General features: G+C 44.4%; 1 protein-coding gene and 1 long non-coding RNA gene across 4 annotated transcripts; one reads left to right on the forward strand and one right to left on the reverse strand.

Annotated features, from left to right (window-relative positions):
• Nucleotides 1-2,363: 2,363 nt before the first annotated feature.
• Nucleotides 2,364-17,611, forward strand: LOC139559083 (pygopus homolog 2-like). 3 transcript variants are annotated; one of them, XM_071374778.1, is made up of 3 exons: nt 2,364-3,355; nt 14,612-14,661; nt 14,944-17,611. In XM_071374778.1, exons 1-3 carry the CDS (start codon nt 3,298-3,300, stop codon nt 16,537-16,539), a joined length of 1,704 nt encoding a protein of 567 aa, XP_071230879.1. In that variant the 5' UTR covers nt 2,364-3,297; the 3' UTR covers nt 16,540-17,611. The 3 variants fall into 3 exon arrangements, with proteins under 3 accessions (XP_071230879.1, XP_071230880.1, XP_071230881.1); XM_071374779.1 differs by having other exon boundaries at nt 2,388-2,622; XM_071374780.1 differs by lacking the exon at nt 2,364-3,355 and adding an exon at nt 9,851-10,387.
• LOC139559084 (uncharacterized) lies at nt 6,641-9,671 on the reverse strand. Its single transcript, XR_011671683.1, has 2 exons — nt 7,167-9,671; nt 6,641-7,064 (listed from the first exon to the last, which is right to left on the reverse strand). It is a non-coding gene; the product is annotated as an uncharacterized lncRNA (long non-coding RNA).
• Nucleotides 17,612-26,614: the final 9,003 nt, after the last annotated feature.

Here is a 26,614-nt window from a genome sequence, read left to right on the forward strand (position 1 = left end):
GCTTTCTCCTATAGAGCTCAATTTTTATGGAATGGTCTGCCTACCCATGTGAGAGACGCAGACTCGGTCTCAACTTTTAAGTCTTTACTGAAGACTCATCTCTTCAGTGGGTCATATTATTGAGTGTAGTCTGGCCCAGGAGTGTGAAGGTGAACGGAAAGGCTCTGGAGCTACGAACCGCCCTTGCTGTCTCTGCCTGGCCGGTTCCCCTCTCTCCACTGGGATTCTCTGCCTCTAACCCTATTACAGGGGCTGAGTCACTGGTTTACTGGTGCTCTCTCATGCCGTCCCTAGGAGGGGTGCGTCACTTGAGTGGGTTGAGTCACTGACGTGGTCTTCCTGTCTGGGTTGGCACCCCCCCTTGGGTTGTACCGTGGAGGAGAGCTTTGTGGGCTATACTCGGCCTTTTCTCAGGATGGTAAATTGGTGGTTTAAGATATCCCTCTAGTGGTGTGGGGGCTGTGCTTTGGCAAAGTGGGTGGGGTTATATCCTTCCTGTTTGGCCCTGTCCGGGGGTATCATCGGATGGGGCCACAGTGTCTCCTGACCCCTCCTGTCTCAGCCTCCAGTATTTATGCTGCAGTAGTTTATGTGTCGGGGGGCTAGGGTCAGTTTGTTATATCTGGAGTACTTCTCCTGTCTTATCCGGTGTCCTGTGTGAATTTAAGTATGCTCTCTCTAATTCTCACTTTCTTTCTTTTCTCTTCTCTTCTCTTCTCTTCTCTTCTCTTCTCTTCTCTTCCTTTCTTTCTTTCTTTCTTTCTTTCTCTCTTTCTCTCTTTCTCTCTTGGAGGACCTGAGCCCTAGGACCATGCCTCAGGACTACCTGGCATGATGACTCCTTGCTGTCCCCAGTCCACCTGGCCGTGCTGCTGCTCCAGTTTCAACTGTTCTGCCTGCGGCTATGGAACCCTGACCTGTTCACCGGACGTGCTACCTGTCCCAGACCTGCTGTTTTCAACTCTCTAGAGACAGCAGGAGCGGTAGAGATACTCTTAATGATTGGCTATGAAAAGCCAACTGACATTTACTCCTGAGGTGCTGACTTGCTGCACCCTCGACAACTACTGTGATTATTATTATTTGACCATGCCGGTCATTTATGAACATTTGAACATCTTGGCCATGTTCTGTTATAATCTCCACCCGGCACAGCCAGAAGAGGACTGGCCACCCCTCATAGCCTGGTTCCTCTCTAGGTTTCTTCCTAGGTTTTGGCCTTTCTCTGGAGTTTTTCCTAGCCACCTTGCTTTTACACCTGCATTGCTTGCTGTTTGGGGTTTTAGGCTGGGTTTCTGTACAGCACTTTCAGATATCAGCTGATGTAAGAAGGGCTATATAAATACATTTGATTTGATTTGATGTAGCCTATGTAAAGAATTACTGCGATTCAAGCTCATCACCTGACCAAATCAGAAAAATGTAATCAATAAATCTCATAAACAATTTGATAAACTTAGAATAGGGATTATTATCGTACACAATGTCCAACTCAAATTTCCCTATAAATATATTTGCATAATTGGGCGATCCCATAGCATTTAGGTAATGACATCATAATGTATTTGTAATGCTTGTGTTTATCTTTATTGGATTTTCATGTTTCCCCCACAGCTCCCCCTGCTGGGATCTCTTGATTGGGCTAATACTGACTGTAACTATGTCCAAATGTGAGGTATTGTTGTTATGACATTGATTGACATTGCCCTTAAACGCTTAAAAAGGGCTAATACCCGAAACGTTCATGCGGAAATGTCAATGTATTTACCGGAGTGCTGTCCTATTTCTGTTCTTTGGATTATATATGAGGATACAGCACCCGATTTAAGTTGATATAAAGTGGAGTCGAGCATGTTGTTTATCTTTTCAAACACTATTATTACACACAGAGGGAGTCCATGCAACTAATTATGTCACTTGTTAAGCACATTTTTACTCCTGAATTTATTTAGGCTTGCCATAACAAAGGGGTTGAATACTTGACTCAAGAAAGACATTTAATCTTTATATTTTTTATTAATTTGTAAACATGTCAAAAAAACTAACACTTTGACATTATGGGGTATTGTGTGTAGGCCAGTGACACAAAATCTCAATTTAATCCATTTTAAATTCAAACTGTAACACAAAATTAGGAAAAAGTCATGGGATGTGATTACTTTTGTGTCCATCCTTAATTCATCGTTGAAAGTGGTCCGTTCTAGACTGCTCCATAACCTGCTGTTAAAGATGAGGTAATTCACAAATTAAGTAAACAATGTGTGTCATTTCTTGCACAAAATGAAGCAGTAAAACTACAGCTAGAAGTATTATGAAGTGTAATAACGTTTATTATTAACCTGGATGCAGAGAGTGACTAATTTAGAAATCTCGTGTTAGGACACCCCTACTTTCCCTCTGAGTTGTAATGTTCCCGGGTCCGCGTCTCCTGCCTGGCCCTCTTTGTCCGGCGGCGACAGTAGGCCGTGATTAATATGGCAAAATTTGCGTTTTTGTATGAATTATTATTTTAAGCTGTATCACAACATAAAGCATATACCATGTGAGGACTGGTATATCGGCAATGACACACCGGAGATGTTCATATTAACGGACTGCAGAGCAAGCAACGCCGGAGAAAGGGTATAGTTTGCTTCCCAATAATGCTAGCTAGCTTTTCGTAGCTAACTAACTCAAGTAGCTAACATTTTACTAGAGACCGGTTATTTTGTACCGCTTGCTATGAAGGCGAAACTGGTCAATTAACCAAATTGAATGTAGATTATTGATTATTATAAATCATAATCTACATGTTATCTATCACAAACATAGTAACTAGCTGGCGACTGACGTTACCCAAATGTGATAGCTAACTTTGCTATCCAGCTAGCTAGCCAACTATCTTAATTGCTAACTTTACTCATCTGTAACTAAGTTATTATTTTTAGAGGGAGGAGGGTAGTGTTATGCAACTTGCATTCTGGCAAACATTAGCCACAGTTTCATTCAGCCCGGCTCTTCATCTTGTGCAAGCTGGCTGCTGAAACTAACCCTGGCTAGCCACAGTTGTTGGCCACCGAACCCCGTGACAGTCAAAGCGTTGGGCGCAAGATATCTAGCTGTAAAACGAGTTGTGAATTGCAAGGGGATACACATTACCTACCTATATATCTATAGAAACCGTCCTCAAATCCAAAGACCGTGTATGACTCTACTTGCGAGTATTGCTCAGGTCCAAATTATCAAGATTATTCGTCATTAAAAAAAAATCTTACATGATATGAACGGTGAAATGTCACCGCACCGACAGTCATATTAATGGCTGCCGAATCGGGGAGGCTACTGGCGGGACAAGGCCAAGGAAAGCGAGGCAAAGGTAGGTATATGATAATTCATTCATCCCCGTCTGTCTCAGATCAGAACTAACCATTAGTTACCACTGCTGCAAATGCACGTGTCTACAGGACTGTAGACAGTTGTTCTGTCATGTAGTTTGTCTGACCTGCTATTCATGTTGGTATTAGCCTGCCTTGTATTAATTTAATTTCTACGTTCTCGTGATGTGTCCATTCTTCCCCGCTGTGTCTCATAATCAACCAAACCTGTCCCTCTGCTTGGTGATTTGTTGTGGCTGTTCAACACTCAAATTTAATCTAAGTTTATCGGTACATACACAGTTCAGATATTATAGCGGGTGTAGCTCTCGAAAATCCGTCTCCATATGTAGAGTTTTCAACCATTAAATTCGCCTCCATGTAAACTACAATTGAGTCATTTAGCAGACGCTCTTATCCAGAGTGATTTAGAGTTGTGAGTGCATACATATTCATTCGTACTGGTTCCCCGTGGGAATCAAACCCACAACCCTGACATTGCATGTGCCATGCTCTACCAACTGAGCCACACGGGACCAATTGTGATGCTGTGTTTTTTAAAGGTCCCATACAGTCATTCAGATTCCCATGTATTCCCAGATTCCCTCGCTACTAGCCTTTTGAGTGACTAAAATATCACCAATAATATTTTTATGGGGTAGGAATTATCAACATTTTAGAAATGACTTTTTCTCTCGTGGCTTACTAGCAGGAAGTTTGAAAATACAGGCTGAGTAGGCAGGGAGGTTATATTCATATAGTCACCTTTACTGACATGTCTTTGAAACGCCTATGTCAAGAAACTTGGATGCAGTGTTGCAGTAAAATCATCTCAAGCAAATTTGGTGATACACAAAGCAACTCGTCAATGGTGTAATTTTTATTTATTTATTCATCTCCCGATTGGCATGTCTCTTGTGATGCAGTTCACAGCAGCACTGATGGATGTGTTGACATGACAACTGTCAGAGTTTTGACCCCCCCACCTTCTTGTTCCATGCTGTCTCAAGAACTAACTAGCCAGTAACTAGCTAACACCAGACGCAGATGAAAGGGAAGACATGTAAGTATCTTTGCCATAGATGAAGTCTAAACTTTTAATTGTATTTGCTGACAGCCTACAGTCCCAATTTTGGCACCAGTAGAGTAGCCATCTAGCTATATAAATCACGCCCCTCCGCAAACGCGCCTTCTCCGATGTTGGTTATAAGGTGGTACTTATTTCAATTGGGTAAGAGAATATGTTACCATTGGTGTATTAAAATGTGAGTTAGGGTGACATCCCCCTATCCCTTCAATAGTCCCGCCCCGTGAATCCATGTGGGAGGGGACCAACAACTTATGCTAAAAACTTTATCAATGTAGAAGCAAAAGTCATGTTTCATACTTTGGACATATACTTTGATCTGGTTTCATCCGAATATCATCACATTTCATGAAAAACATAATTTTGACTGTTCATGACCGTTAACCTTTAGAGACGTCAGTCATCGTTTTCTAAACATATTTATCTTTCATGTCAGCGAGAAATAATAAAGACACTTACTGTAGCAGTTTTGCACAGATCTGCACTTCCTCCCCAATTAGCTTACACACTGGTGTTTGGAGCATGCTAGATGGCTAATTAGCACAAGTGACGGCCTATGTCTTCCGTAAACAAGCGCTGTAACATGGAGATATGTGACTCGGTTCAGGAAACTAGGTGTATGTCGCGCGTCACTACTTCACAGAACAGCCATTTGAACCCTTCATGTTTTTGTTGTTGATCTAAATGTTTTTTGGCAGAAATGCCTTCTTGGAACTTTCATGTGCCTTAACACTTGTATGCCATCTGTAAATATGAATCAAATTGTTAAATGACGAGCCTAGTTGGTTTAGAAAAATGTAGCAACCTTCCTGCTAGCCATGATTGGCTGAGATAATCAGTGGGCTGGACATGGGGAGAGATGAGTTTGGATTCGTCTGCTATGTAGCGCGCTTCTGTCTATAACATGAGCTGGTCAGTATGTGTAGGTAATCCTTTCTAACGCGGCTTTTTTGAAATGTATCACGTAGTAGAACTGTGTTGCTCTCCAGTTTCTGGAGGACTGAGTTTTGAGATCAGTGGAATTAGAGTATGATAGCTAAGGAGATGGAGAAAATTCAGGCGTTTGATTGCAAATATGCAGACAGAGTCGAAAAGAGAACACACAGAAAGAAGGTTGTTGTATAAAACACCTGTCTCCAGATAACATCTTCAAACTAAGGGAAACCATGGCATCCATGACAGAGAGGGTGAAGCGTCCATCCATGTATACAGGTAAGATAGTCTAGCTTGCTACATTTTCAGATATTACACGTTTCAAATTTTGTCAGTCGTTTTCATTTTCGAGATCGTGTACTGTTAGCTAGCTAACGTTAGGTGTATGATCTGTGTAGTTATTATTTGTATCTCAGAGCCATTTGCGTAACGTTATCCGTTGGGATTATGATTAATTGTTTAGCTAGCTAGCTATATGTCTAAACAAGACTCCACTATGCAAGTAACCGTTTCAATAGAATGTTCATGATGTCACTGCGACAACTGTCGATAGACGTAGCTGGTAAATTCGGTCTGGCTATCTACTCCGAATTCAGAGCACTCTCGTCAGTGTGCCAGAGCGCAGAATAACTGACGAATTTACAAATGCTCAACACCCGTTGAATATGGCCGGTGTCAGTTAAAGTTGTCAAAAAAGCATAATTCAATTGTTGCCAGCAGCACAGTTGCAGTCACCAATGCTCTGAATAACATAAAAACAGCCTAACCAGCTCTGCTAGGGCGAGTAAAATGGTCAGTGAGCTGTTCTCTCATTTGTGTCTGGAAGTAGCTAGCCAACGTTAGCCAGTTAGCTTGGGTGCTTGACTGCTGCTGTTAGGTTGGAAAGCTCGGATCAACCCTACTCCTCGGCCAGAGCGTCCAGTGTGCACTCAACACTCCTAGAGCAAAACACTCTGAGTTTACGAACGGACAATCTGACAATGCTCTGAGTTTATGAACGACACTCTGACACTCCAGATTAAATTTACAAACACACCCGTAGTATAAATCAGCCTTTAGTCTTGAAATCTTTGGTTGTTTAGTACAAGGCCTCACATGTGAATCCTTAAAGAGATGGGTGGAGCTAAGGCTTTAGATGGTGTGAACGATGCTGAATGGGTGTAGATAAAGGACTGTTGAGTAGGGTCGCACATTTTGGGCAATATTCCCATGGGGAATCTATGGGAATTAACGATAATATATGGGAATTAATGGAAATGTATGCAAATTAATATTAATACCATTTAATATAAATGTTTTTTTGCATTGGATATATTTACCATATCATATGGAGACAAACCTTTTACCTTATCATAAGTCGACATAATTGCAAATGATTAAATCCTTCCAATAGAAATAAAAAAAACTATTTAGTTACGAATTGAACTTTAATTAAATGAGTTGACTCTTCACATGGGAGGATTTCACTGAACAACAACAGAAAGGGAATATTGACAGGTACAGGATGGCAACAACAACTGTCCGAGTTACACCAGGAACGCACTTCCTTTCGTCCTTCCTTCGCCTTCCTTTTCGTCCTTCTTCCAAACCAAGTAATTCACCCGGAGATTGTAGCTCTTGGTCACCTTCTTGATTCTGCTCCGGTAGCTCTCCTTCTGCTTCTCCTGCGCCTTGTCGATGTTCAGTCTCACCTTGATTGATAACAGGAATAAATGCAATTGTATTACAAATACATTTCTTAAATATCTCTTGGAGGGCCAGAAAATAAATTAACAGCGGACAATCAGTTTTACCTGGTCAAAAACCTCCACATCCTTCTCAGTCCATGCCTGAAGGTGGTCCTCGAAGGAGTTCTGATCTGGTTCGACAACTTCCACCACATCAGGTGGGGTTTCAGTGATCTGAATGTACATTATACATAAACAGCAATAGACAAACAACACAAAATCAATCACAAATTTGAAAGACTACAGTATATGCAATACTTGTATATACAATTGCATTGTTTACCTCAGTCAACAGCTGCGGCCCCCGTCCGTACTCGGTGGAGGCCTGGATGCTGCTGTTGTGTGCAAAGAGAATTACCTTCAGGTTGTTCTCCCACCTTTCCTGGTACCAATCAAGGGACTTGCCCATGGCATTCTTGAGGGTCTGGTTGGCCCATTCACCAAACCTGGAGGAGCGGGTACGAAAGCTATATCTAGTGAAAATTTAAGATATTGAAATATGTCTTATGTACCATGGAAAAACAAATTGTAAAAAATCAAACAAACCATTGGTGACAGAATATAACCTATAACATCCGTACCTTGTTCCAGCGTTCATGACCTCGGTCACTTTAAAATTACCTCAGGAGAACCGTGGGTGTTGAAGATGTCCACCATTGCCTTGGAGGTAGCCTCGCCAGTCTCGTCCTTGATGGGTATCATACAAAGCGAAAATCAATTTTTGGTTCCAAGCACCCTTTTTAATTGGTTACAGAGGGGAATTTAGAGATAAGCACATACTCTTCCTTTACTGACAATGGGTTTTGCCTCCATCCACTTGGTAAAGTGTTCGGTCGCTGTCAGACACCAGTTGTTGCCATTCCTTGATTTCGTGACAGGTCCGATGAGTTCCACTTCTAACATTTTAAAGATTACTATATTCTTACCTGTATCTGTGTCATATAGTATGCAGATTTTCATATTTGTAAGGATACTGACACACACACGTTCTATAATATTAAACTCTGCTGTGGACAAATAAAGAAACCATTACAAAACAACTTATCAGGGCAAAATTTGAATTGAGACACTTACAGATCATGTGCCATGGTAAAATAATTTTGATGGGTTTCAACTCCGGTGCCATAGGCTAACCCTCTCAAACATCTGGCAGACTAGACAGGGTAATGAACTTTAAGCAAAAAGTGACAAATTGAAACATTGTGTGCTCTCTGATATGACATTCATTGAAATCATAATATTTTAGATATAATAGAATGATAATCCAGCCGCTGTGTCAGATTTCAAAAAGGCTTTACGGCGAAAGCAAACCATGCGATTATCTGAGGACAGCGCCCCGCATACAAAACCATTGAAAATATATTTCAACCAGGCAGGGGCGACACGAAAGTCAGAAATAGCGATATAATAAATGCCTTTTGATCTTCTTCTGTTGGCACTCCAAAAGGTCCCAGTTACATCACAAATGGTCCTTTTGTTCGTTAACGTCCTTTATATCCATAAAAACTAAGTTTAGCTGGCGCGCTTCAGTCAATAATCCACCCAGTTTCCCTCCATCAAAATGCATACAAAATTAATCCCAAACATTACTAATAAACTTTTCCAAACAAGTCAAACAACGTTTATAATCAAACCTTAGGTACCCTAATACGTAAATAAACGATCAAATTTAAGACGGAGAATCGTTATTGTCTTTACCGGAGAAAAATACCAAAGAACGCGCTCTCTTCCACGCGCTTGGAAACACTACAGCCAAAATGGGAGCCACCTAGAAAAACTACAATTTCTGGGTCATTTTTCCAAAAACCAAACCTGCCTGAAACTCTTTCTAAAGACTGTTGACATCTAGTGGAAGCCCTAGGAACTGAAATCTGGGAGGACTTTGCCTTATAATAAAAGTGATAGCCATTGAAAATATATATATATTTTAAATTGATGGTTTCTCCTCGGGGTTTCGCCTCTCATATCAGGTCTGTTATACTCACAGACATAATTTTCTATCCAAAGCTACCAATTATATGCATATCCTAGCTTCTGGGCCTGAGTAACAGGCAGTTTACTTTGGGCACGCTTTTCATCCGGACGTCAAAATACTGCCCCCTATCCCAAACAAGATAAACAAAAGGTTATTTCACTTGCCCAGCTGTCCACCTTCTTGACAATTCTCTGTCAGAAGCGTAGGATGATTTTGGAAATCATGCGCTTCACTTCGAAATGGCCAGCATCCATCTCAGTCAGCGCGGTCTCCCTTCTCCTTTAGTAAAAATCACCCTTGTGTGGCTGGCCATCCTTCCCCCATAGGTACATATGATTGCCTAAGGAGTTGGAAGAGAAGAGTTGTTGGAAGAGAAGACTTGTTAAAATACTCAAGTCTTAAGTACATTTGCACTGCTCTGTTTTTTGTTCTCAATCTCTGTCAGTCTTCCACTCTTCCCACCTCTCTCCCTCTCACGTTCATCCTTTTTTCACATCTTTTTTCACTCTGTGTCTGTCTAGCAAAGACACTGTGTTAAGGGCATTTGGAATTACCATAATTGCTTACACCCATTTGATTGATCAGGTTTCATTTATAGCTAGATACCTCAGTATGATAGACGTATAACTATATCAGTGGAGGCTGCTGAGGGGAGGACGGCTCATAATAATGGCTGGAATGGAGTCAATTGAATGGAAACCACGTTTGATACCATTCAATTTACTCCATTCCAGACAGTATTATGAGCCGTCCTCCCCTCAGCAGCCTCCACTGAACTATATGTAAAGCTAGCAACATGTAGATGACCAACTAGCTAGATGGAAAACAGTTGTTGAAAAAATGGTTGTACATAGCTAAATCCGTCCAGTTATCTAATAGAAGTTAAGTGCTTAACGTTACCCAGAATTGTGAGTTTCTCTGAATGTTGCGCCTCTTGTCGATCAGTGGTGCCTTCATAGTACTTCGCCTGGTTGGAAAGAAAATTAAATCTCCTCGAGGGATGCCATTAAAGTGCAAGCTACATACAAACAGAAAGCTACAAAATTTACAGTAGCTTGCTTGCTTGTTAGCTAAGTAAAACTGTCTGGCTGGCTAGCTAGCAAGATACTGTAGCTGGCTAGGCAGGCTGAGGTAAATAAGTACATTAGCTAGCAACGTCAATCTAAAAACAGCTTCAATTATTTCTTCTGATTTAACAAAATGTACTTATAAAGACAAATGTATGGTAAAGAAAGTGTTCTTTCCAGTCTTTTCAGTCCTCTGAAGCAGCAGGTTGTCACTGTCAACACCATCCTAGGAGAGCAATTCTGAGGTAATAATTTTGCGCGGACAGAGCAAACACTTATGCAGTCAAATAGAACTACAACTGCCTGCATCCTCCTTCCTTCGCGACTGCTTCGCGGTAAAATAGAACCAGCATAGCAATGGACGCTTTAGTTCATTATGTAATCCGGTCAGATTTTGCAAGTTCTAGCAACAGCCACATCCTTGGGGGTGGAGGTGGCGGAGGAGGTTTCCCGGGACCCGGGGGTCCTTCGCAATTTAACATGCCCCCCACTTTATTGGCAGGGGGACACTATTTGGCATGACAGGCACCCCATGTTGAGAATTTGTGTCGAGTAGGTAATGTTTCCTACATTCACCACCTGGGGGCGGCCTGTCAGGAAGTCCAGGACCCAGTTGCATAGGGAGGAGTTCAGAGCTTTGTCATGTGCTTATAGGGCACTATGGTGTTGAAGGCCGAGCTGTAGTCAATGAACAGCATCCTCACATATGCATTCCTTTTATCCAGGTGGGTAAGGGCAGTTCAATGGCAAATACGTGGTCCGTGGATCTGTCAGGGCGGTAGGCAAATTGGAGAGGGTCGTTGGAGAGGGTCAAGTGTGTCGGGGAGGGAGGAGGTGATATGGTCTTTGACTAGCCTCTCGAAGCACTTCATGATGACGGAAATGAGTGCTACTGGTTAGTAGTCGTTCAGTAACTTTCCCTTTCTTGGGCACGGGGATGATAGTGGACATCTTGAAGCAGGTGGCTATAGTGGCACTGAGTTAGGGAGAGATTGAAAATGTTTGAGAACACAACAGCCAGCTGGTCTGCACATGCTCTGAGGGCACGGCTAGGGATGCTGTCTGGGCTGGCAGCCTTGCGAGGGTTAACCCGTTTTTAATGACTTAAGTACACTATATATACAAAAGTATGTGGACACCCCTTCAAATTTGTGGATTCAGCTATTTTAGCCACACCCATTGCTGACGTGTATAAAATCGAGCACACAGCCATACAATCTCCATAAACAAACATTGGCTGTAATGACTTTCAACATGGCACCGTCATAGGATGCCACATTTCCAACAAGTCAGTTCGTAAAGTTCTGCCCTGCTAGAGTTGCCCCGGTCAACTGTAAGAGCTGTTATTGTGAAGTGGAAACATCTAGGAGCAACAACGGCTCAGCTGCGAAGTGGAAGCCACACAAGCTCACCAAACGGGACCTCTAAAGCGTGTAGTGCAATAAATCGCCTGTCCTTGGTTGCAACACTCACTACTGAGTTCCAAACTGCCCCTGGAAGCAACGTCAGCACAAGAACGGTTCGTCTGGAGCTTCATGAAATGGATTTCCATGGCTGAGCAGCCGCACACAAGCCTAAGATCACCATGCGCAATGCCAAGCGTCGGCTGGTGTAAAGTTCATCGCCATTGGACTGTAGCAGTGAAAACTCGTTCTCCGGAGGCAAAACAGCCCCAGAATAATGGTCTGGGGCTGTTTTGCATGGTTCGGGCTTGGCCTCTAAGTTCCAGGGAAGGGAAATCTTAACGGTACAGCATACAATGACATTCTAGAGGATTCTGTGCACAAAGCGAGGTCCATACAGAAATTGTTTGTCAAGATCGGTGTGGAAGAACTTGTCAGGGCTCTGTGCAGGCCAGTCCTTAACCCCATCAAACGCCTTTGGGAAGAATTGGAATGCCGACTGTAAGCCAGGCCTAATCGCCCGACCTCACTAATGCTCTTTTGGCTGAATGGAAGCAAGTCCCTGCAGAAATGTTCCAATATCTAGTGGAAAGCCTTCCCAGAAGAATGGAGGCTGTAATAGCAGCAAAGGGTGGACCAACTCCATATTAATGCCCATGATTTTGGAATAAGATGTTCATTGAGCAGGTGCCCACGTACATTTGGTCATGTAGTGTACGTCCTCAGTGGAGACTGTGACTGTGTAGCCCACTTTGTCATTGGGGGCTCTCAATGACAGCTCAGGTTCATTTGTACTTGAATCCTTGAGAAAAAGGTGTTTAGCTCATCCGGTAGGGTGGCGTTGGTGACTGATGTCGCTGGCTTTTTGTAATCTGTGATCATTTCGAGCCCCTGCCACATACAACTTGTCTCCGACTCGTTGATTTGTCCCTCCACTTTGTCCCTCTGCTTGTTTTGCCATCTTGATTGATCTGATCGATCATATTTAGACTTTTTAACTAAACTATTGCCCCCGGTCACCTTGCCCTGTTTATAAGCAACATACAAAGCTGCTATCCATCCACGGTTTTTGATTCGGGTAAGTTTTGAAAGCTACTATCGGTATTACGTCAACTATGCATTTTTTAAATAAATCCGGTTATTAAGTCTGCGTTTTCGTTAACGTTATCTCCAGAGGCGACCCGGTACTAATTACAGTCCACTTGATCAAAACAGTGGAGTGTGAATTCTGATGGTTGGATCTGATCTCCGGAACTTCCCTCTTGAGTCTTTGTTTGTAGGCGAAAGGAGGACGGAGAGGGCAATATCCATGTGGAAAAGGCAAGTAGCAGTGGTTAAGTAGAATTTACATGAGGTAGACAGTCAATGTGTTGGTAATAATTTGGTAGTACGCTTCTCAAATTACTTTTGAAAGTACCCCGCAACAATGAATGCTGCTGGAATGCGGTCTCCAGTTTGTTCAGGGTCCAATGAGATCTTTGATAGCCTTTTTGGTGTCTGCTTGGGGCGGGATGTACACAGCCATGACGATAATCCCGGAGAACTCTCTCGGGAAGGTAAAATGGGCGACATTTGATTACCAAGTATTCCATATCGGGGGAGCAGAAGCTTGCAATATCCAGTACGTTTCCCCTGTCGCACCATGTGTTGGTTACAAAGCAGAGCCCATCACCCTTCCTCTTGCCAGAGATCACGACATCTCTCACTCAAACTGTAAAACCTGCTGGTTGTATGTATATTCATTGGATGTCGGAGAAAAGTCTCAGAAAAACAGAGTATGTTGCAGGATCTGATGTCCCTTCTGGAAGGAGATCCTCGCTCTGAGTTCAAGTTTGTTCATTAATGATTGAACATTGGTGAGTAGCATGCTCGGTAATGGAGGACGGATCGCCTCGCATCTTAATCTCACTAAGACCCCGCCACGTCTGCCTCCCCGTCAGCGTCTTTGCTTCCTGCTCATCGGTAGGACTCCCAAGCAGCTCGGCGCCTCGCCGAGTAAGATAATCCATTGTTCTGCCGTTTTCAGGGAATTTGGAGAGGTCGGGTGGATGGAGAGTACCCAGCAATTCGTATTCCAAAAATTCTAACCGGGTGTGTGTAATAAAGCACGAAACAAACTGATAATGAAAATGAGAGGGAAGCACTAGTAGAAACCTGCAGTGTTTTATCTGGGCTCAAGGTGAGGCGCCATATAGATAATTCTTAGAGCAAGCGTCGGGGCTCTCAACCAAACTCCCCCGTTGAGATGATACTATCATCAATAGATGCTAAAGTAGTTAGCATCTATGAATGGGTGTAGCGGGTGCAGCGAAATGCTTATGTTATTAGCTCCTAACAATGCAGTAAAATATCAATCACGAATACAAATAAAATGTTGGAACCAATCTAACCCAAATAGCACTATAACAGTAATCCAAATGCAATCTTTATGTATGTACACAAATATATATTAATTTATGAGATACTAAGTATGGTAAGTACAGCAGTAAATACAGTGCCTTCAGAAAGTATTCATACCCTTTGACTTATATATTAATTATCAGGTAGAACAGAAAACCAGCAGGCTCCGGACCTCTTAGGGTAAGAGTTGAGTACCTCTGTCTAAAGACTTACCCAGAAAGACTTACTTCTTGGTAAGCAACTCCAGTATAGATTTGGTTTTGAGGTTATTGTCCTGCTGAATAGTAAATTCATCTCCCAGTGTCTGGTGGAAAGAAGACTGAACCATGTTTTCCTCTATGATTTTGCCTGTGCTTAGCTCCATTGTGTTTATTTTTTTATCCTGAAAAACTCTCCAGTTATAATAATTTAAATCGTTCATTTTAGGATAGGGCTGAAACGATGTGGAAACGTTCAAGGGGTCCGAATACTTTGAATGCACTGTAAATATGCGGCGTGTATAAACAGTAACTAAAATGCAATGTACAGTAGAAGTATTAGCATGAGCTACGTGGGTTACAGGTGTTGGTATAAAAATAGATAATGTATGTTCATCTGTAAACTGGAAAGATAAGGCTAGAATGTCTCATGTCTCTCCTCTTCTCCTCTCCCTCTTCCCCTCTTTAGGTGGACAGATGAAGAGTCCAGAGAAGAGGAAGAGAAAATCCAACGCTCAGGTAACTACTGCCTTCAATACATTCCTCCATAATGTAAACATTTCGACGTGTTTGACTGGTGGCCTCTTCTGCGAGAAAGTTTTACTTGTGTGTTCACTTGTCCTTTTACTGGTCTTGTTATGATGGTTGCACATTTTAAGCATGGTCTAAACACCTCAAGTTAACATTTTACGGTGTAACATTGTAACATGACGACTTGTTACATCGATCAGTGGTTTCACTAGTTGACTATTCAATCATTCTATACTCAAAAATCCATTATCTCCTCATCGTGTGTTTCAGGGGGCCGGTGGCGCGTTCTCCCACCTCTCTGAGTTTGCGCCCCCTCCTACCCCCATGGTGGATCACCTGGTTGCCTCCAACCCTTTTGATGATGATTTTTGCCCCCCGTCGCTGCCGTCCCGACCTGGTGGGGCTGGAGTTCCAGGAGGGGGTCCCTTTCTCCCGAGCCCCGGGGCAGGTGGAGGGGTTCTATATGGGGGTGGAGGCAGGATAGGCCCCGGGGGCATGGGCTTCATGGGGGGCCCCGGGGGAGGCCCTGGAGGACCAGGACGGAGACCGCCCTTTGGCCCAGGACCACCCAACGCAGGACCGCACCACCAGCTGGGCTTTGGGGGGATGCCTGGCTTTGGGGGTGGAGGTGGCGGAGGAGGTTTCCCGGGACCCGGGGGTCCTTCGCAATTTAACATGCCCCCCAATTTCAGTCCGCCCATGCACCCGGGACCGGGGTTCAACCCTATGCTGTCCCCTGGTGGTATGGGGGGTCCTGGAGGAGGGCCACCACACCCTCGGTTTGGGATGCCCCCGCAGCAGCACGGACAGGGTGGGCACCCCTTCAACAGCCCCCCTTTGCCCGGTGGCGGAGGCCCCAGGGGACCCCCCCATGGCCCCATGGGGGGCATGCCTGGTGGGATGAACATGATGGGGGGCATGGGCGTTGGCCCAGGAGGAAACATGGGAGGGATTCCAGGTTTACCCCCTCAAGGACAGTTCCCTCCCTCACAGGATGGCCCATACCCAGGCCTCAGCCCCCCAGGCCCAGGGAACGATGAGGGGAAGAACTTTGGCGGAGGTGGGCCCCAGTCTGGGCCTCCGCAGCAGCAGCCTAACTTAAACACCTCTGGTCCACCGGGTCCCAACAACACTCCCCCCGGGCCTCCCAACTCTGGCCCTCCCCAGCCTGGAGGAGGCTTCCCTGACCAGCAGCCCAACACACCCGGCCAGCCCCCCTCAGCACCGCCCCAGTCCAACCCCAACTCCTCCCCCACCGGCCCCCTCAACGGCTCCCAGCCCCTGCAGCCGCCACCCAATCAGCTGCAGGGGCCCAACTCTGCCAACGCCCCCTCTTCCAATAACCCGTCCCAACAGCAGTCAACTCCACCAAATTCTTCCCTTGGCTCCACCCTTTACAACCAGCAGAACAACACTCCTGGTGGAGGCTCCATGCCAAACGCTCCCCCCAACTCTGCCCAGAACAACATGACCAACAACAGCAGTGGGGTTAACACCCCCGGCAGCAACCCCAACCCCCCTTCCAACTCCACCCCCAACACCCAGTCTCCGCTGCCCCCCGGCCCCGCTAACCCCTCCACCGGCCCAGGTTCCGGTCCAGGGAAGCTGGGCGGCCCGGGCATGGTGTTCCCCTGCGGCTTCTGCCTGTCGGAGGTGCACGACGACCAGGATGCGATCTTGTGTGAGGCGTCGTGCCAGCGCTGGTTCCACCGTGACTGCACGGGCCTGACGGAGCCAGCCTACGGTCTGCTGACCCGAGAGAGCTCTGCTGTCTGGGCCTGCGACTTCTGCCTCAAGACCAAGGAGATCCAAGCTGTGTATGTCCGCCAGGGCTTGGGCCAGCTGGTGGCTGCCAACGAGGGCTGAGGAATGGAAGGCGGAGGAGAATAGACTGGGAGGGAGGAAGGGGTGCAGGGGAAGAGGCATTGACTGCTCTGATCTCTCTTGGAATGGCTTTGGGCTGGGTTTCCCAAAAGAATCGTAGCACTAAGATCATCTTAATTCCATTGAAACTCAATGGACGAAAGATGATATAAGTGCTACAATGCTTTTGGGAAACCCAGCCCTTGTCTACCCGCCAGCTACTCACCCAACCTTATCTGACAAGCTTTTTACAATGCCTGATTACATCTCTTTATTACATACATAAACACACACTTACATGAAGCACTTTTAGTGACTCTTTTGGCCTGAACAACTGATTTCCCCCTACATGACAAATGTCCACTCCACATGAACCCCCCCAGACATCCGGCCTGCCGACCAGCAAAGCACTGACACCAACACACTACCTCATACTTTGTGACTGACCGGCAAGGGCCCCTCGCACTGACTGACTGACTGACCCCTGGTGAGAGCGTGGTCACCACACGCACACACACACCCCTGGTTCTGACCCAGAGCAGATGAATCCAAAGGTGATCCAAACTGCCCCTCAATGTACTAGACTGTCCTCCCTCCGACACCTCCAGAGAGTGAATGAATGGCGCCACAGAAAAGTGTAGATATACAGCCTGAACATTTGCCCAAAACACGCCTCTGTCGATCTTGGAATGCAGGAGAATCAACCAATGAACGAAAAAAAATAACTATTATGTCTAGGGTCTGTCAATGGATTTTTTTTTTTATACATTGAATCAACCATTTTTTATATATTTTTTTCACTGGACACGGAAGTTGTGATATCAGTGCTGTTTGGATGGTGTTGGCATAGCTACAAGTAGTAAAGACATGGTCATATCCGATGTGTGTACAAGTCTTTGGGGTTGCATGTGAACCAATGCAGTAACTTTGTCCGATCTGTTTTTATTTGTAATTTGGTCTCTGCTAGAGGCCTCAAAGTAGACCAAATAACAGCGCAAAAAATATCAGTTTTCATATTACTGTCATGGCAGGTGTTTCTAATTTTTCTTAAAAATAAAAAATCTGTTCAATTTGCCTTTTTCTCAACTGTTCCCTTTGTACTGATATGTGCTGTGTAATAATGTGCTCTACTCTGGCGCCCTCTGGCAGGAACCTGAGGGACTGACCAGCAGCCCACACAGGTTGGGGGAAGGCACTAAACTCTGAAGTAGTAAATGTAATTGTTTTTGTACTTGTCCTCTTCAACAACAAAAAAATGTGTGGCTTTTGTTGCGTTAAACATGGGGATATGCTAAACCCACTAAAACAGATATGGTGCTATCCTAGTCTAGTTTGTTCAAATTGTCTAACGACAGTACCAGAGTTGTTTCTTACATTGTTAGCCCAGAAAATCTTAAGCGTTATTACATACAGCCAGGAAGAACTATTGGATATCAGAGCGACGTCAACTTAAAAGCACTATGACTTTCCCGAAGCAGTTCCTTTGTCCGAACCACCCAGGGCATTTGAACTGATTCCAGAGGCTGACCCAAATATGTTATTTTATTTTTATTTTATTTTTTAAAGTACCTGTTAAGAACAAATTCTTATTTACAATGACGGCCTAGGAACAGTGGGTTAACTGTCTTGTTCAGTGGCAGAACGACAGATTTTTACCTTGTCAGCTCGGGGATTCGATCTAGCAACCCTTCAGTTACTGGCCCAATGCTCTAACCACTAACCACACGCTACCTGCCACCGGAGAAGAGGAAGACTGAGCGGTCTTCTGGTCAGACTTCAGAGGAGCGCACACCACCCACCACTTCCGAGTATATTACTTGCTAATGTCCAGTCTAGATAACAAGGTAGACGAAATTAGGGCAAGGGTTGCTTTCCAGAGACATCAGGGATTGTAACAAACTCTGTTTCACAGAAACATGGCTCTCTCGGGATATGCTGTCAGAGTCGGTACAGCCACCTGGATTCTTTGTGCGTCGCGCCGACAGGTATAAACATCTCTCCGGGAAGAAGGGCATGGGTGTGTGTTTCATCATTAACGACTCACAGTGTAATTGTAACAACATACAGGAACTTGAGTCCTTTTGTTCACCTGACCTAGAGTTCCTCACAATCAAATGCCGACCGTATAATCTCCCAAGGGAATTCTCCTCGGTTATTGTCATAGCCGTGTATATCCCCCTTCAAGCAGATACCACGACGGCCCTCAATGAACTTCACTGGACTTTATGCAAACTGGAAACCATATATCCAGAGGCTGCATTTATTGTAGCTGAGGTTATTAACAAAGCAAATTTGAGAACAGGGCTACATATATTGTATCAGCATAACGACTGTAGCACTCGCGCTGGAAAAACACTGGATCACCGCTACTCTAAATTCCGCGATGCATACAAGGCCCTCCCCCGCCCTCCTTTCGGCAAATCTGACCACGACTCTATTTTGCTCCTCCCTTCCTATAGGCAGAAACTCAAACAGGATGTACCCGTGGCGAGGACTATTCAACGCTGGTCTGTCCAATCGGAATCCACGCTTCAAGATTGTTTTTATCATGCGGACTGGGACATGTTCCGGGTAGCTTCAGAATAATATAGACGTCTACGCCGATTCGGTGAGTGAGTTTATAAGGAAGTGTATAGGAGATGTACCTATTGTGACTATATTGTGACTATAACCTACCCTAACCAGAAACCGTGGATAGATGGCGGCATTCACGCAGAACTGAAAGCGCGAACCACCGCATTTAACCATGGAGAGGTGACTGGGGATATGGCCTAATACAAACAATGTAGTTATTCCCTCTGCAAGGCAATCAAACAAGCGAAATGTCAGTATAGAGACAGTGGACTCACAATTCAACGGCTCATCACGGACTACAAAAGGAAAACCAGCCACATCACGGACACGAAGTCTTGCTTCCAGACAATCTAAACACCTCTGCCCGCTTTGAGGATAATACAGTGCCGCCAACGCGGCCCACGACCAAGGACTGTGGTCTCTCCTTCTCCGTGGCTGACGTAAGACATTTAAACGAGTTAACCCTCGCCAGGCTGCTGGCCCAGGCGGCATCTTCAGAGCATGCACAGACCAGCTGGCTGGTGTGTTTACGGACATATTCAATCTCTCCCTATCCCAGTCTGCTGTCCCCACATGCTTCAAGATGGCCACCATTGTTCCTGTACCCAAGAAGGCAAAGGTAACCGAACTAAACGACTATCGTCCCGTAGCACTCACTTTTGTCATCATGAAGTGCGTTGAGAGACTAGTCAAGGATCATATCACCTCCACCTTACCTGTCACCCTAGACCCACTTCAATTTGCGTACTGCCCCAATAGGTCCACCGACGATGCAATCGCCTGCACACTGCCCTATCCCATCTGGACAAGAGGAATACCTACAGTTAAAGTCGGAAGTTTACATACACTTAGGTTGGAGTCATTAAAACTCGTTTTTTCAACCACTCCACAAATTTCTTGTTAACAAACTATAGTTTTGGCAATCAGTTAGGACAGCTACTTCGTGCATGACACAAGTAATTTTTCCAACAATTGTTTACAGACAGATTATTTCACATATAATTCACTGTATCACAATTTCAGTGGGTCAGAAGTTTACATACACTAAGTTGACTGTGCCTTTAAACAGTTTGGAAAATTCCAGGAAATTATGTCATGGCTTTAGAAGCTTCTGAAAGGCTAATTGGCATCATTTAGAGGTGTACCTGTGGATGTATTTCAAGGCCTACCTTCAAACTCAGTGCCTCTTTGCTTGACATCATGGTAAAATCAAAAGGAATCAGCCAAGAGCTCAGAAAACAAATTGTAGACCTCCACAAGTCTGGTTCCGAACTTGACACAACTGTGGGAAGCAATGGAGTCAACATGGCCCAGCATTGAAATAATTTTGACCCAAACACAGAACGGTACTGACCTACCCTCACATGAGCATTGATAACCATTATGCTATTTCCATCTTTCAGTGTCTGTCATGGGGATTATATCCATCTAAATGCATTGTTGATGTCTGAGAAACATAATTTTGTTCTGCTCTGTAGAAATGTACTGTTGGAGTCCGCATCAAGACTTTCCACTGATACGCTGTAACAATCCAACATAACTTGTTTTTGGTCAGAGACGAGCAGTGAGCAATGAAGAAAATGTACCTTGTTAAAGATAAATGAGTTATTACCATGGCATGATGCAAGTAGTCTGTCTATGGGCCAGGAGAAACTACACTCCAACCACTATATTACCATTCATGACCAAAAACCGAATGGATCCTTGGTTGCATTAATTGACAAATCACCTCAAACCATTCATCAAACAACATGATCTTATTTAGTCACACAGTGGAACTGCAACCTTATATAATTGTGTAGTGTAAACATATGTTAGGCTGTCAGATTTCTCCTGTGGTAGTCAACTGTGATATTTAATTACAATATTCATTGTGATCAATCCATGATCATTGGTGATCAATCCATGATAATTTATCTCTAGACTATTATTTTATGATTTTGAGAATAGCCCTACATTTTATTGAAAAGAAACTGGGTTAATGTACTCACGTAGGCTATAGCAAACAGAGCTATGAAGCGTAAATAGTCGTTAAATAATCGTAATCGCCAGACCATTGATTGGCAGCACTGTCCCGCCAATATCGAAAAGACGGTACATTCAATAGGTGCCGCCTTCCCCGGTATCCTGCGCCAATTGGCTTGTTTCTAGTGCGGGACGATAGTTATCTGACGTGCCTGCTGGCAACAAGTTGCTCTAGTAGCAGTAGTGGGAATTTGTTTATGTCTACTGTGTATTGTGAAACAATTCAATTCAAGGGGCCTTATTGGCATGGGAAACATATGTTAACATTGCCAAAGCAAGTGAGGTAGATAATATACAAAAGTGAAATAAACAATCAAAATTAACAGTAAACATACAGAAGTTTCAAAAGAATAAAGACATTACAAATGTCATGTGTATATATATATACAGTGTTGTAACAATGTACAAATGGTTAATGTACAAAAGGGAAAATAAATAAGCATAAATATGGGTTGTATTTACAATGGTGTTTGTTCTTCACCGGTTGACCTTTTCTTGTGGCAACAGGTCACAAATCTTGCTGCGATGATGGCACACTGGTATTTCACCCAGTAGATATGGGAGTTTATCAAAATCGGGTTTGTTTTCGAATTCTTTGTGGATCTGTGTAATCTGAGGGAAATATGTGTCTCTAATATGGTCATACATTGGGCAGGAGGTTAGGAAGTGCAGCTCAGTTTCCACCTCATTTTGTGGGAAGTGTGCACATAGCCAGTGGCGGTTCTAGACCAATTCAACTGGGAGGGGGGGGGGGCAAGCTGGGGCCAGTTGTACTGTTAGAGGGGCCAGTTACATTAGACGTTATTGTTGTCATATCGTTTTCTTCACTGCATTGCAGGCATTAGCAGGCAAAAGACCATGTTGATAATCATTCAACTATTTATTAGCATTTTCTCTCTAATAACGGATGTAAAAAAAGAACGATAGCAAAAATGAGTAATGTAAAACTTATTTCATACTCCACATTTAGGGGCGCCACAAGGGGTCCAAAATTGTTGTCACAGGGGCACTGCCCCCCCCCCCCCCCCCCCCCCATAGCCTGTGTTCTCCATCAGTGTTTTATTCTAGGCTACTACACTGCGAGAGAGCAGACACACCTCTCGAAAATCAAAGGAGACTTGATACGGCACTTCTGATATCTCGCCTGGAACTTCCTCTTTTATAGCAGGTAGACTACCGTAGGCTATTAACGCGCCTGTATATGTTGTTAACAGCTACTTATTTGCCCCAGTATCTGTGCGTTAGAGATGTCGACGATACACTTCATACTCATCGTCGACATCTCTAACGCACAAATACTGGCGCACTAGCCTACTTATTATTTGCTTATGCTACTGTCTATTTGATCTTACCGTTGGTCGGTGTCAGTAAATGAACGCAAAATGGAATTGTTGAATCGTTCGTATTAAATAGCTTCTGCATTTCGCTGAGCCAGCGTTTATTTGGGATAAGCAGAGAGGGTACACCTGTGGCTATGTGGTACGTTGGCAGCAGTTTTACTATACTCCTGCCTTGGGCTGAGTCGTTGAAGTAGAATTCTTCCTCCAAATGTAGTTGAGTGATATCTGTTCTGATGTCCAGAAGCTCTTTTCAGTAATAGGAAATTACCGAAAAGATGTACAAAACAAGTTAAGATCAGTTCCTTTAATGGGTTGGGTGGGTCAGGGCTTGACATTTCCTGTGGCCATGGCCATCGATACCCTCGTGTGTGGCCATAATGCCCACTTAAAAAATACAATGCCTTGCGGCCATTGTGCCCTTGGGCTAAACATAATAATTATAATTCCTTTCTGCCAGCTGCCAATTGCCCCGCTTCGAAGAACCTCTCACTCATATGGCTCTCTCAGATATCTCAATTTCTATTAGCCAATGCCCGTCACGTGATCAGGTCCTTCTCTCAAGCATCGCAGCTCAGAAATGGTGGAAAAACTCAGTTCTCCAAAGCACACCACATGGGTTATGACTAGGATTGTGTCTTTGGCTAGTGAGCAACGAAAAAAAGTTAAGAACATGAGCAAAATACTGATTTCAATGGCATATGAGGAAGTCTTTATAAAATAATCCCCTTAACATTCCTATGGTCGGAACATGGTAAAACATGCCACAAATTACAAAAAAACATTGGTCCAAGGCACTGCATCGCAGAGCTTGAGGTGTCAGTACAGACCCAGGTTCGATCCCAGGCTGTGTCACAGCCGGCCGTGACCAGGAGACCCATGAGGTGGCGCACAATTGGCCCAGTGTCGTCCGGGTTAGGGGAGGGTTTAGCCTGCCGGGATGTCCTTGTCCTATATCGCTCTAGCGACTCCTTGTGGCGGGCTGAGCGCCTTGCAAGCTGACTTCGGTCGCCAGTTGTACGGCTTCCGGGTTAAGCGAGCAGTGTGTCAAGAAGCAGTGTGGCTTTGCAGGATCGTGTTTCGGAGGATGCATAGCTCTCGAACTTTGCCTCTCCCGAGTCCGTATGGGAGTTATAGCGATGGGACAAGACTGTAACTACCGATTGGATATCACGAAATTGGGGAGAAAAGGGGGTAAACGTCCAGGTTTTAAACAATTACGTTTATGGTTAAATAGTTTCAAAATGTTGACTACCTCCATTCAGATTGCAAGGTGGGTGATGTTGCCAGGTACTGGCATTTCTCTCCTGAATTAACATTGCCTCGAGTATGACAGAATCAAGCCTTTGGATGTTAAAATGAATTATCTGACATACATTATATTTGTTAAACATGACTGTCATTTAGACTATAGAGTGCCTTCAGAAAGTATTCAGACCCCTTGACTTTTTCCACATTTTGTTAGGTTACAGCCTTATTCTAACACTGATTAAATTGTTTTTTCCCCCTCATCAATCTACACACAATACCCCATAATGACAAAGCACAAACTAGTTTTTAGAAATGTTTGCTAATATATAAAAATAAAAATATGACATTTACATAAGTATTCAGACCCTTTACTCAGTACTTTGTTGAAGCACCTTTGGCAGCAATTACATCCTTGAGTCTTGCTTATAACGCTACTGTCACGCCCTGACCATAGAGAGCCCTCGGTTCTCTATGGTGTTTAGGTCAGAGCGTGACTAGGGGGGTGTTCTAGTCATTGATTTTCTATGTGGCTGGGTTGTATGGTTCCCAATTAGAGGCAGCTGGTAATCGTTGCCTCTAATTGGGGATCATATTTAGGAAGCCCTTTCTCCCACCTGCTTTGTGGGATATTGTTTTGAGTGAGTGCATGTAGCACTACGGTACTTCACGGTCGTTGTTTGTTTCTTGGTTTGTTTAGGTTTCACTAAAATTAAGATGTGGAACTCCAATCACGCTGCGCCTTGGTCCGCCTCTCCTCACGACCGTGACAGCTACAAACTTGGCACACCTGTATTTGGGAAGTTTCTCACATTCTTCTCTGCGGATCCTCTCAAGCTCTGTCAGGTTGGATGGGGAGCGTTGCTGCACAGCTATCTTCAGATCTCTCCAGAGATGTTTGATCAGACATTCAGAAACTTGTCCCAAAGCCACTCCTGCGTTGTCTTGGGCTGTGTGCTTAGGGTGTCCTGTTGGAAGGCCTTCGCCCTAGGCAGAGATCCTGAGCGCTTTGGAGCAGGTTTTCCTCAAGGATCTCTCTCTCCTGACTAGTCTCCCAGTCCCTGCCGCTGAAAAACACCCCTGAAGCATGATGCTGCCACCACCATGCTTCACCGTATGGATGGTGCCAGGTTTCCTCCAGACATGACGCTAGGCATTCAGGCCAAAGAGTTGAATCTTGGTTTCATCAGACCAGAGAATGTTGGTTCTCATGGTCTGATAGTTTGCCAAAAGGCACCTAAAGACTAAGTGGGCTGTCATGTGACTTTTACTGAGAACTGGCTTTCGTCTGGCCACTTTACCATAAAGGCCTGATTGGTGGAGTGCTGCAGAGATGGTTGTCCTTCTGGAAGGTTCTCCAATCTCCACAGAGGAATTCTAGAGCTCTGTCAGAGTGACCATCGAGTTCTTGGTCACCTCCCTGACCAAGGCCCTTCTCCCCCGATTGCACAGTTTGGCCGGGCGTCCACTCTAGGAATAGGCTTGCTGGTTCCAAACTTCTTGCATTTAAGAATGATAGAGGCCACTGTGTTCTTGGGGACCTTTAATGCTTCAGAAATGTTTTGGTACCCTTCCCCAGATCTGTGCCTCGACACAATCCTGTCTCGGAGCTCTACGGACAATTCCTTTGACCTCATGGCTTGGTTTTTGCTCTGACATGCTCTGTCAACTGTGGGACCTTATATAGACAGGTGTGTGCATTTCCAATTCATGATCAATTAATTGAATGTACCACATGTGGACTCCAATCAAATGTCTCAAGGATGATCAATGGAAACAAGATGCACCTGAGCTCAATTTTGAGTCTCATATCAAAGGGTCTGAATACTTATGTAAATAAGGCATTTCATTTTTTTTTTCATTTTTAATACATTCACAAAATATTTCTAAAAGCCTGATTTCGCTACGTCATTATGGGGTATTGTCTGCAAATTGCTGGGGATTTTAATTTATTTAATCAATTTTAGAATAAGGCTGTAACGTAACAAAATGCGTAAAAAGTCAAGGGGTATGAATATTTTCCGAAGGCACTGTTTTGCATTTCACGGTAGAATCTACACCGGTTGTATTCGGCGCATATGACAAATTTGATTTAATTTGACGTGGAAAAAGGCTATGTAATTAAAAGTCTCATTAAAGTCTGGCTACATTTTCAGGAGCATCCCTCCAGTCAACATCAGTCTGGACATGATAGACTGCCAATAAGCATAGGCTATCACCAACAATTTGGCATGTAGGCTAATTAATGATGTACATTTACATACGCTTATGTTTTTCTTAACAGAATAGCCAGTGTTTTTCAGTTTCCAAATCAATTGAATGTTGGTTAATGGCTTTAGTGACCTAGCAGATGGCCTTGGTGCCCTGGCAGATTGGGCACCTCAAATGGCAGCTCAACGTCAACAGTGAAGAGGCGACTCCGGGATGCTGGCCTTCTAGGCAGAGTTCCTCTGTCCAGTGTCTGTGTTTTTTTACCCATCTTTTTATTTATTTTTACCCCTTTTTTCTCCCCAATTCCATGGTATCCAATTGGTAGTAGTTACAGTCTTGTCTCATCGCTGCAACTCCCGTACGGACTTGACACAATGCACATCCAACCCGGAAGCCAGCCGCACCAATGTGTCGGAGGAAACACCGTACACCTGGCGACCTGGTCTTCGTGCACTGCGCCCGGCCCGACACAGGAGTCGCTAGTGCACGATGAGACAAGGATATCCCTGCCGGCCAAACCCTCCCTAACCCGGATGAAGCTGGGCCAATTGTGCGCCGCCCCATGGGCCTCCCGGTTGTGGCCGGCTGCGACAGAGCCTGGGCTCGAACCCAGAATCTCTGGTGGCACAGCCTTAGACCACTGCGCCACCCAGGAGAACCCTTCTTTTACCCATCTTAATCTT

This window comes from Salvelinus alpinus, chromosome 29, assembly GCF_045679555.1.
Source record: "Salvelinus alpinus chromosome 29, SLU_Salpinus.1, whole genome shotgun sequence".
Taxonomy (NCBI): domain Eukaryota; kingdom Metazoa; phylum Chordata; class Actinopteri; order Salmoniformes; family Salmonidae; genus Salvelinus; species Salvelinus alpinus.